The 11,480-nt window shown below is 40.3% G+C and overlaps 1 protein-coding gene across 1 annotated transcript; it reads right to left on the bottom strand.

Annotated features, from left to right (window-relative positions):
* Positions 1–566: 566 nt before the first annotated feature.
* On the bottom strand, positions 567–10,869 carry LOC145989397 (uncharacterized). Its single transcript, XM_083124741.1, has 4 exons — positions 10,680–10,869; positions 7,770–8,942; positions 3,853–3,881; positions 567–1,560 (listed from the first exon to the last, which is right to left on the bottom strand). Exons 1-4 carry the CDS (start codon positions 10,783–10,785, stop codon positions 757–759), a joined length of 2,112 nt encoding a protein of 703 aa, XP_082980867.1. The 5' UTR covers positions 10,786–10,869; the 3' UTR covers positions 567–756.
* Between the last annotated feature and the right edge of the window lie 611 nt (positions 10,870–11,480).

The following is an 11,480-nucleotide window of genomic DNA, read 5'->3' as shown; positions in this document are numbered from 1 at the left end:
GTATTAACTAAATTTGATCTGACGTGAGAGCGATAGGTCGAAGCTAGATTCAGAAATGAACTTATATTAATTCTGTTTCTCCAGTCAAAAACACTTCACACTACATTTAACAACTGCACATTTTATTACTACTCTGCACGGAACTCCGTGGCGGAGTGGTTAGCACAGCGCGCTACGACGCCAGTTTTTCCGGGTTCGAGTCCCGGGTAAGGCATGGGTATTTGTGTTTGTCCAAATGAGAAAGACTGAAAATTGAGGAAAAACGAGAAATGGAAAATTGAGAGAAAGTTAACGACAGCATACGGGTATTCCTTTTCATTAAAAAAAAAAAAAAGATAGAGGGAGTGAGAGTGGTTATAGCCCAGCGCACTATGACGCCAGAGGTCTCGGGTTCGAATCCCGGCATAGGTATTCTTGTAAGTGTCCCTTCATCAACATCATCACTCATCCTCATTGGCGTGATTAGCGAAAAGTGACAGAAAGTGACGTAAAATAACCTAGTTCAAACAATCAAATCTTATTACTCAGCCAGATCTGCATTTTATTTAAGTGTATTACACCTACCCTCATTTTAAGATACATTACAAACTGACATGTCACATTTATGTAATTTGCATATTTAGATTGCAATACAGGCTCATGATAACGAAAATATTAACAATACAACACTATAACAATTTCGGACTGATTAGATTCGAGTATAATTGTAAAGAACCAAAAAAAAAAAAAAAAATATGAATGCAATATTGAGAGTGCTCACTTCATGAAGAATGATGGACCATCATTACGGAATGTTCCGGTGTTTGGAGGAGGTGAAATGTTTCTGTAAAAATTGTCATGGCAACTGTCTCGTGGCCTGTCTTCATGGCCCAGGCGTGATTTCCAGGCATCTTTGTCGCGAGTGTCACGATTATCATGAACGCTGAGCTTCACGACTCCATCTTGGTTGCGGTCACGGAAATCGAGTTGGCCGAAACTGGCTTTTGGCAACTTGGGTGACGCGTCGTCGAACGCACTGTCGTAGAATGGATACTTATCCTTCCTCTCCAAAAAGTCTCTGCATGACTCGCAGAGGCAGTCGTTCGAAACGGGACTCATCGAGGCGTCGACAGCAGGTCGAGATTTTGATCCCCCCACTTCGATTTTCCCAACGGACTTATTCTTTGTGTTCAGAAACTCACGGGAAAGATTGCAAATGCATTGGTAGTGAGCAGCTGAACTCATCGACTGATGTTCATGCAACTTTGGCGATCCCGGTTCTCCGTTTGTAGTCGTGGGAGTATTGATGGATGACTTCGCGGTCAAGACCTCCATGTCGGCCTCAAATAGCGCGTCGTTTATTAACTTCTCAGCAATTTTAGCCATCAACGGTTTTTCCCTTGCGAGCAACTTCATCTTGCTTATCCACAGCTTTGTTAGAATTGAGAAGTATTCCTCTGTTTCTGGCTGCACTGGCTTCTGGTTGATCCTATCTGTATGTTCCTTGTGCACAGTTGATGGTGAGAGCAAAACAGCTGAAGGTCGATTGTGATCAGATGGGAATACTGCTGGTGGTGCCACCTGGGAGGAATGCATTGTTAGTAACACATTCACTGCGACAAGCTTGTCAAAAAGTGAGATATCGAGAGATTAGATTCAAAATTAGGTTGAAAATATCTGCACTAATTTTTTCGTTTTAATATGTCCTACTAAGAGACAAAAGCAACTGCATGGTTGCTCTTTTACAGGTTATGGTGAGTGAAAATACTACATGCATTCCTACAGGAGCTTCAAGTTGAAGATCGATCTGTTGTGATCCGATTGTTTAGCAGATATGAATTGTAATAAAGAAATGCACCTAATATACGAGAGCTATTCAGAAATCAACTTCCGATTGGCTCGTAAAAAGCAATACATAACAGCAGTGACATGGCGCATGCGCAGTAGCCAGCAGTAAGGTGTAATCAAACTCCACATAGCTACAACCGCAGACCATTTGCTTCAACAGTGCGCAAGTAGAAACTGACGAACATGGCCGCTCGTATTACTGCTCCCGCCATTCGTGAGGTGCATGATGTGATTCGATTTCTTCAAGCAGAAGGAGCCAACGCAGCCGAAATTCATCGCTGATTGTCGGAAGTTGATTTCTGAATAGCCCTCGTACAGTGGGATCCATGAGTAATACTATGCAAATTGTCCATGACTATTTTCATAAATTTTTCTATCACATCCTATGTGTTTTTAAGCGATGGATTTTTATGTATTCTGGTGCAGAAGTTGTCAACAGCTTGTTTTGAGTTTTCTTTTAATTCTTGAAGCTGTTATTGGGTCAAATAAAGTACACGAACATGGTGATGGACAATTTGCACGGTAATACTCATGGATCTCACTGTACAGTTTACCGTGAACATTACTTATTACGAATTTGGTGGATCTGGGAGAACTCTTGCCAAGAATATAATAGTAATGATAATAATATTATAGTAATAATAACTTTAGAATAAATGGGTTTATTTTTAGTTTATAATAGTTGATATTGTACATACAGGGTGGCTCAATAAGCCACTTAACACCCTCAGTTCAAGGCCACTGCGGCATGGAATTTGAAATTGGCGATGACCAATCATTGCCTGGCCAAGGGGGAACCACATTGACGCCACCCACACGGTCGGCGGCCATCTTGATGTCCGCCATCTTGAATTCAACTTCAGAATTTTAAATGGGAAGGTCTCTCCCTAGACGTCACTTTGATCTGGATGCATTACCGATGCGCTAAACAAATTTTAAGGCATTTTTCTAACACCTCGAAAAGGAGCTAATTGGTACAAGAATTCAGTCATAACTTTTTACTGGTTAAAGATACGTCGAAAAAACCTTCACCATTGCATTTCTTGTGAAATTCTAGCCCATTTTGATATTTCATACGACCCCCTTCCCATTTAAAATTCTGAAGTTTAATTCAAGATGGCGTACATCAAGATGGCCGCCGACCCTGCGGGTGTCGTCAATGTGGTTCCCCCTTGGCCTGATAACGATTGGTCATCACCATTTCCATGTTGCGCGCTGCAGTGGCCTTGTGCCGGGGGTGTTAAGTGACTTATTGAGCCACCCTGTATAATAATAATAATAATAATTATGATTGTTATTTCTATTCAAGTTATATCAACGACTTGATCCCCAGAAAGATTTCTGACAACGCCATTATTCAAATAACATCCCAATAATATTTTTACTAATTTATAAGGTAGCTTATAATAGAATAAGCGAATCACCAAACATTTGGTTACCCATAATTCTATTTGATAACTTCAGGCTGTTTCGGAGATTGCTAAACTAAGGTCATCAGCTCATTAATACGCTGATTGTAGAGCCTTCAAGCGTACCTTCGTGTATTTTGCTTTAGCTGATATCTGTGATAGTTTCGTGGTACCGTAATCCTATTTTTTATCAGAAGTACCTGGACAACAGCGAAAGCAAATCACACAAAATATTCCGCTGAATGTTCTTGAAGGAATTCTACTCGTAAACAGATGTAGTTTTTTGGTATTTGGAATATCATAGCGGTTTTTCACAGCCTTAAATGCGTGTAACCAGTAATGTGAAATTTGATTAGAGATTTCTGTTTCCATCGGAAGTCTACTAAACAAAAAGTCTGCAGAATTATTATTAGGAGGGATGGGTACTACACAATTGTATTGAAGTAAGATGGAGGAGGGAGCAAAGTCCGACTACTGAATAATTTTCAGCTCTGGAGAACACTGTTTTCAATTTTTCATTCCGACATTTAACAATCGTAACATACGTAAACCAGCACCTCTATAGTCTATAAATAATAAAATTTTCCAGTAACTAGAAAAAAGTGCATATACTCACAAATGACGATTCCTTCTTCAATAGCTCGCCTGCAAAAGTAAACAAAAAAGTCAAAACATATTTTAGGTGCTTATACAATTACCACCAAATGATGGTTAGTAAAATTTGTGGCTAACGTACAAAGAATGACGCCAGTAAAGTGAGTCAGGAGGTAGTCATGTATAATATATAACTAATAACATCTCAAAATTTGCCATTCGGCTAAAATATATTAGGCGCATCCAGAAAGTAAGTTTCCCACTAGCCCACAGGTGGCAGGCCATGGGTATTGAAACCGGTTTTGCGCATGCGTGAGAGGCACATGCCCTTGCTAGTGAATGTTCTAAAAGACGCCTTCCGAAAGTCCTCAGTAGCGTCGCGGCAGAGATGAAACATGGTGGCTCTTATTCCATCTCCCGCCGCGTGCGAGTTTTGTTCGGTGATCAAGTTCTTGAACGCACAAAACATACAGCCGATCGAAATGCACCGTCAGCTGTGCCAGGTGTATGGACCAGGAGTCATGAGCAAGCATATGGTGCAGGACATTTACTGAAGGCCGGGAAAATGTGCATGACAACGAGCGCAGTAAGCTGCCATCGGCCGTTATGGACGAGCTTGTGGAGCAGGTGCGGCAGCGCATATTTGGAGGATCGTCGTGTCACGATCACGGAACTCAGCAGCCATTTCCCGCAGATTTTTCGGTCGTTATTGCACGACATTGTTACCAAACGCTTCTTGATCCGGAAATTGTGTGCGCACGAACACAAAAGAAAACGCATGTGCACGGCGCTGACATTTCTGCAGCGTTACCATGATGATGACGATTTTCTCAACCGGATCATCACAGGGGATGAAACGTGGCTTGCATACAGCACCCCAGAAAGCAAGCAGCAGTCCATGCATTAGCGTTACAGTGGATCTCCATGCAGAACGAAGTTCAAACAGACTGTGTCGGCGTGAAAAGTGATGTGCGCGGTGTTCTGGGACAGACAAGGCATTCTGCTCATCGAGTTTCTGCCCAGAGGTGAGACTGTGAACGCTAACCGTTACTATGAAACACTGGGGGCATTGCGACGAGCTATTCAGAATAAGCGACGCGGTAAGCTCACTGCCGGGGTGATCTTGCTGAACGACAATGCGAACCCGCAATGGGCTAGGCGCACTGCAGTCTTTCTGGACAGGTTCGGTTGGGAGGTGTTCGATCATCCATCGTACAGCCCGGACCTCGCTACCAGTGATTACCACCATCTTTTTTCTATTGCCACAATATGTGACATCCAATGGACCTTGGATAGTGCAATGAGACGAAAAAGCGGTATATAAATGAAGATTTTCCCAGCAGGTCCGTACCCAAGGAGGGGGCCATGCCCCCCTCGAGTCGTGAAAATTTTTAATTTTTACGTATAAAAACCTACAAAAATTACGTTGATGTTTTTTTTAAAATTTTGCATGAATTTCGATTTTGTACTTGCACAAATGAATAGGTTGTTTCTGGACAGAGATAGGCTCTAGAAGTCTGCAGTCTGCAATATTGGGCTATTTTAGTTCTATAACCATTGATGCAAGGCTATCAGACGTTCCGATTTAGTCGGGACAGTCCATTCCTTTTAATCCATGTCCCGACCTTTTCGCCTCGGCTCGGTCACAAATGTTTCGCATAATTAGAATAGAGGGGAATTTTCTATACTCTTTACATTATGGAAGAAAGGTTCCTCAATGACTGCAATACAAAACCAACCATATAACTGATATCCTTCTGCCACTCAATGGTTTAGGGTTACTTAATATTATGTAAATGGGAGAATCCACTTTACAGAAGAATCATTGCTAGATTTTTGGGGCAAAAAATTGTCTCAAGTACTTTTAACATATATTGTTATTTGTCCAAAACACTCAAGAAATTAAGTATACATTATTATTTACGAAATTCTGCCAACCAGAATTTGTTTTCTCGAAACTTTTCTTCTTTTCTACTTGTAATTGTCTTGAACATAAATACACAGTGGTGTGACCGTACAACAGACACCTTTCACAGTGTGCAGAGGACATCAAGGCCAAAAATTTCGATGCTATGAGCCGTATGCATCCCCATTTAATAGCTTCTTGGTTGCCACTGGAATTTATTTTTACTGTCGAATAAGATTCTAAAAGCGAAAATACACCTTAGAAACAATATTACGCCAGCAGACACACTGCCAGGGTGAAGTCACTTAGCCGTTCCCTTCAGATAATTAATTTACAGGGGTTCGCACTGACTCCAAAGTCCTGGACAACAGGAGTAGGTAGGAAAACAAGACTAGGACTGAGGTCATTGGCAACAAATTATTTTTAAAAAAAGCTTTCAAAACCTGTAAAAGTCAGGGGAATCAAATGATTTTTGCTTGGCAGAATTTGTAACCGGAAACACGTTCCGCTTTTTCTTCCCAACAATCTTCCTTTTTGGGTAATATTATTCATAAAAAGGTTATTTCATTTTATTTTTCATTTATTTTCAAAAACGTTCAACAAACGTGATTCATTTGATTAACTTACAAAGTTGGCAAGTGTAACTCTTATTTTCTAGCATATTAAATCATTACACAGTTATGTAAAATATTACCTGGAAAAGTCAGGGACTTTGGAAAATAAGCGTAAACCCTCATCTCTCAACCCCACACACGTATGTTGCTTCTCGTACGCTATTTGAATTGTTTGCATTATGCACACACGTAATTTACCCCTATCCTACAATTTTTCTTCGCTCTCTGACAGAAACAAATGTCAGTGTCAACTGCAAATATTTGTCACATGGTTGCATACATATAGGTTAGAAAATGCTGTTCTTTAACATTTCGTAACAAAATGAGCAAATTTCTCTACCCACCCTCCCCCCCCCCCACACACACACAGTGTATAATATGAGAGAAAATTTATTTAAAATTCGCCTATGGGTGAAAATCAAAAAATCGTGGGTACGGGCCTGCTCCCGGTAATTAATGCAAAAACATAGATGAACTAAATATTCAATAATGCAAGAATAGCCTTTCAGGTTGTGAAACCATTAAAACATTATTACTATCTGCCATTCGTTTGGTTGAACATTGTGAGAAAAAGTATGTGGTGGCCTTTACTAATTGTGGCTATTTTGACTAAATTATTTGTCAGTTCTAAACAAAATATCAGATTTGGTGGTCAGAATACTCATTTGTTTGCCGCCTACTTACGAAAACAAGGGATGTTGGAGATATTCCAAATATTTCTCTCTAGGTAAGCAATATGTGCAATATTTAGCTACTTTTTATTGAAGAAATGCCGGTACTTTACGATTACTTATTACTTGTGGTTGATCTCGACGAATGTTACTTACATTTGTGTATAATGTGGAAGTACTTAGAATTCTATTAATCTCGAGAGTTTGACACTGCATAATGTATTAGGTTATGATGTTATACGTAGTTTCAGTCGTCATCGGAACGTCACTTTACTTCAAAGAAAGTTCCCTATGATAAATTCTCCCCCTAACAACCATATGTCAAGTCCACGTGGAGCCCAGTAAATCCTCCCTTCAAACCTTTCCCACCAATAGTGTCCGTCCAAGAACTGACAGTACTTGTCAAGTCAACGTGGAGTAAATGAGATGTTGTCAATTCGGTTTCTTTAGAGATTTCTGAACGTGAGGTTTCGGTTGCGTTATCTTTGCTAGGTTGTGTTATTGTGTTGTACTTATTTATATACAATATGGAGACCTTGGGAGTATATCGTCGCAGTGAATGAATGGATGTCTAAATACTACAGCTAAAAGTGACAACAGCACTTTTCAGAAAAGTAGGTGCTGGCTTGAAATCAGATACGCGTCCGGTCGGCTTCCTCTCGATCTCGAGCTGTGTCAAAGATACCGAACTGGCGTTCCAATAAAGACTTAAACTATACTTTGTATTTTATTTCTTGATCAAACATACCTGAAGCTTCCACATGCTGTTCCTTTATATGTACAAATGGACCAATTTCTGCAACATCTTCCGCGTGTTCCTCTTTGATGTCTGATCTTTGAAGTTTGGTGGCTGAGATTCCATCTAAGGTCCTTTGGTGTTCCACCTCCTCATCAAGTGGACACTTCCACGGACTGGTGTTGCCTTCAAGTGAAGTGATTTGGCATAATCTTAAATCTAGCTTGCCATTTATCTCATTCTTATCTATTTCTTTGACTGGGACTTCCTTAACCTTGAAATCCTGATTGAAATCTAAACCTGATTCTTCGATTGTAGTTGTAGAGCAGGAAGTGTAAGGAGTAGAGTTGTCACTGTGCTTTACTTTCTGAGCAGTTTTGGCTTCACGTTCTTCTTCGTGATATCCCACTTCATACGTGCTACACTCGTTGCTCTTGTTTTGTGCGAGCAGAGTCATCTGTTCGAGACGATCTTCTATTGTTCTTGTCATTATATTCGACTTGCCGTTTATCCGATCCGTAGGAATCGTGACGTTTGACCTGGACCGATCGGGGCTTGGCTGGCGCTTCTGTTTCCTTCGCTTGGCTCGACTTGAGCGAGTTCTTCTTGGCTTGTTCACGGAGTGGTCACTTGCAGGAGTCTGCGGAACGTGTGAAGACTTTACTATGTCTAGTTCGGAGGGCCTGACCTGAGTTTTCTGCTTAGATCTAGCCCCGTTCTTCTGACAACACGGTGAAGCAGTTCCACAACTATGACCATTCTCAAATTTGGTCGGAACTGGCTGTTCCACCGCAGACAAACCCCAACTGAACTGTCCTCCTTGTTTCTGTCGTTTCTTTGGCTTCCTTCGACTTTTGTTTGTCTGATTCACTGAAGTATGGTCAGAACCTCTTATGGTGCACCGTGAAACGTCGCGACATACTTCTTCACGATCTGGTCTCCTCCGCGAATTGTTCTCGCAGTCTGAACTTGCAGTAAGAGCGACACTTTCTTGGTTTTCTGATGCTGTAACCGGCCTCTCCTGTAGATCAATGCCTGCAAAAGCTAGTGCTAATCTCCGTGCCTCCTTCATTTTCCTCGCATACCCAACATTGCAGTCCCCTTTAAGCTCGGACATTAACGCTTTCATTGCTTCCATGGTCTGGTTCAACTTGTTGATCACAGGTTTGCGATCAAACGGGGGATCTAAAAACAAGCATCGAGGCAAAGACATTAAAGTGCAGTTTAACAGATAATGAGAAATTAAACAAGTGGAAGTTCTACAACTGACATTTCAAAGAGAAGAAAAACACACTATTCTTGAAAATCACTATGAAGACACAGATGTATACATTTCAGCTAATTAGTATTTCAGAGAAATAGCTAAAGGAAGAAGTGAGTTAGCTCGAAAAACTGGGTGTAAAATGTAGCAACAAGATTTGAAGTTAATGTTTCCAAATTCTACAACTTAATACAAAGAATAAATAGTAGATAATTTAGCTTTCAAAAAGTTAAACTTTTTACAATATAATAGCAAAATAGATGTAGAATAACTGTATTAATGTAAAAAAATAAAGAAAACCCAAATATGTCAAGATAATCACTTCGTGGAGGATCGAGTCGAAAATTCTTCCCAAGGATTGCAAAATTAATTTTCATTGAATTTTATATAATTTCACGTTCAAATATGAAAATTTTAGAGGTAAAAAAATTTAAAGTAATCCAAAAATTTCCTTCCAAACGAAAATATAGAGGAAAGTGCAAAAAGGAACCAATTTATTTGGTAACAGTAGTATAAGCCGGAGACACATTAAACTCGTTTGTTTTCAAATAAAAATCATTGCTACTTACCTCATATGCATAGCGGAATATTTTTCAAGCTGGGGATCAATTTTTTTCCCCATGAAAAAAGCGTTATTTTTAACATTATAATCATTTATTGGTCGTTGCTAATTCGGCGGCCGCCGAATTTTGACTCACGTTGTCTATCGTCAGCTGATATGCAGTATCGTCAGCTGATGTACAGTGTTTCCAAACTTATGAACCGATAAATGCCGCACAAACTATTCACAAAAGGTTTTTAAGCGAAAATTGAGGCTGGACTCTACTTTACGTCCTTATCTGCATGGTGATTGCTTCTTTGCGTTCGCGGTGCGCGATCGTGGTGCGGCACCCGGCATCTCTTCGGGTAAGTACCTTTTTCTTTTTACACTTTCTGTTCACGATAGCCCCACTATCCATTCACGGGGTCGAGGTATGCCTACGAGGTTAGGTTAGGTTCCATTAGCACTCATTTCACCCCTAAATATGTGCTTCATCATCTAAAAAATTCGCCATTACGTTCAATTGCGCATATCCGGACAACATCGGTTTTTATAGATTTACTCCTTCAGGAAATTTTTGCTCGCTTTGGGATTTACGTTGTTGAATTCCTTATAAAATAAGCTTTCCAACGATATATGACACGTATTCCTTAGGAAAAGGACGTAAACTAGAGTCTTACCTTACATTGGAAAAAAAAAACAACCGCTCACCCGTCATCTTGTCAAACTTCCGCGTGGTTGCTACACTGTGAGCGGGTTACATAACCGAACGCACGGAACATTTGATTCACGTAGTCGACGGTAATGGCGGCACGAGCTATCGTACAACGGAGATGCATGATTGACGAAAAATACCTTATTTACAGGCAAAATACGTTGCACGATTCTAAAAAACAATTTCCCCGGCTTCAGAAAGTCCTCAAGAACGCAATTCCGTAAGTACTTTCTCGTCTTTTCTCCTGTAAATTTTAAGAAATCCGTCTCCGGCTTATACTACTGTTACCATTTATTTTTCACTTGACAAAAATAACTGAAGTTATAATTAATAATTTTAGAATGTAGTACTTTCTTGAAAAGTTAGTTATTTTCAGCGACTATATATTCAATTATGTAAACTTACGACTTGCACTCTCTGCACAGCAGCAAGAAGAAAGCGTAGATTCAGACGAATATTCCGAGCCAAAGTTGGATTCCCCACTCTCCCTGTGATTTATCATTTCTTGCATCTTCGGATGCTTGGAATTTTAAGCTGGTATTTTCTTACATTTCCTAAATCATTGCGGATGGCTACCATGTACGTTCCCCCTCTTGTTAATTTCTGAATGACATTGCCATGGAACCTACCTGCGACAAATAAATGCTCTTTGTTGGTGCTTCAGTGAATCAGCGGCGTGCGCAGATACACAGTAAAAAGTGGACTGGAGAAATCTAATAATAGTAGTTTATCGATGGGAGAAATGCTGTCCAGGGTGTACTACATGGTGGAAGGGAAGTTGACATTTGGGTTCTGTACAAAAGGGCACCATTACACCAGGCCCGTAGCCAGGATTTAATTTCTGGAGCTGCCATCCAAACATGAAAAAGTGGGGGTAGAAGCCCTGAAGATGTATTTCTCAGTATATTTCACATTATTAAAAACGATGTTTAATCCTGCCAAGGATAAAATTAATTACAACTATACACTATTTAAATTAGATATTTGTAGGATTTCGGGGGGGGGGGACTTCAGCCCCATTTGCCCTCCTCCTGGCTACGTGCCTGCCTTACACCTTCCAAAACCCGGGGTATTTAAAGTAGGCTCTAGTAGTAGAAGTGATTCTTAACCTGTGTGAGACCGCGACCCGGTAAATTCCTTTTCTATAATACAAGGGCCCAGTCCCAACAAATTAATTCGTAAATACGTTCCCATTTTTTTTTAAAG

Source organism: Lepisma saccharinum, chromosome 6 (assembly GCF_977018435.1).
Source record: "Lepisma saccharinum chromosome 6, izLepSacc3.1, whole genome shotgun sequence".
In the NCBI taxonomy this organism is placed as follows: domain Eukaryota; kingdom Metazoa; phylum Arthropoda; class Insecta; order Zygentoma; family Lepismatidae; genus Lepisma; species Lepisma saccharinum.
This window is presented reverse-complemented; position numbering and strand designations above follow the sequence as displayed.

Bases quoted from the DNA above. Each gene is read 5' to 3' on its own strand.
- LOC145989397 (XM_083124741.1), bottom strand. From the start codon at position 10,785: ATGCAAGAAATGATAAATCACAGGGAGAGTGGGGAATCCAACTTTGGC. The intron at 3,882-7,769 runs GTATGTTTGATC...TTACTTTTGCAG, and splicing joins ACAGCATGTGGAAGCTTCAG to GCGAGCTATTGAAGAAGGAA. The intron at 1,561-3,852 runs GTGAGTATATGC...CATTCCTCCCAG, and splicing joins TGAAGAAGGAATCGTCATTT to GTGGCACCACCAGCAGTATT.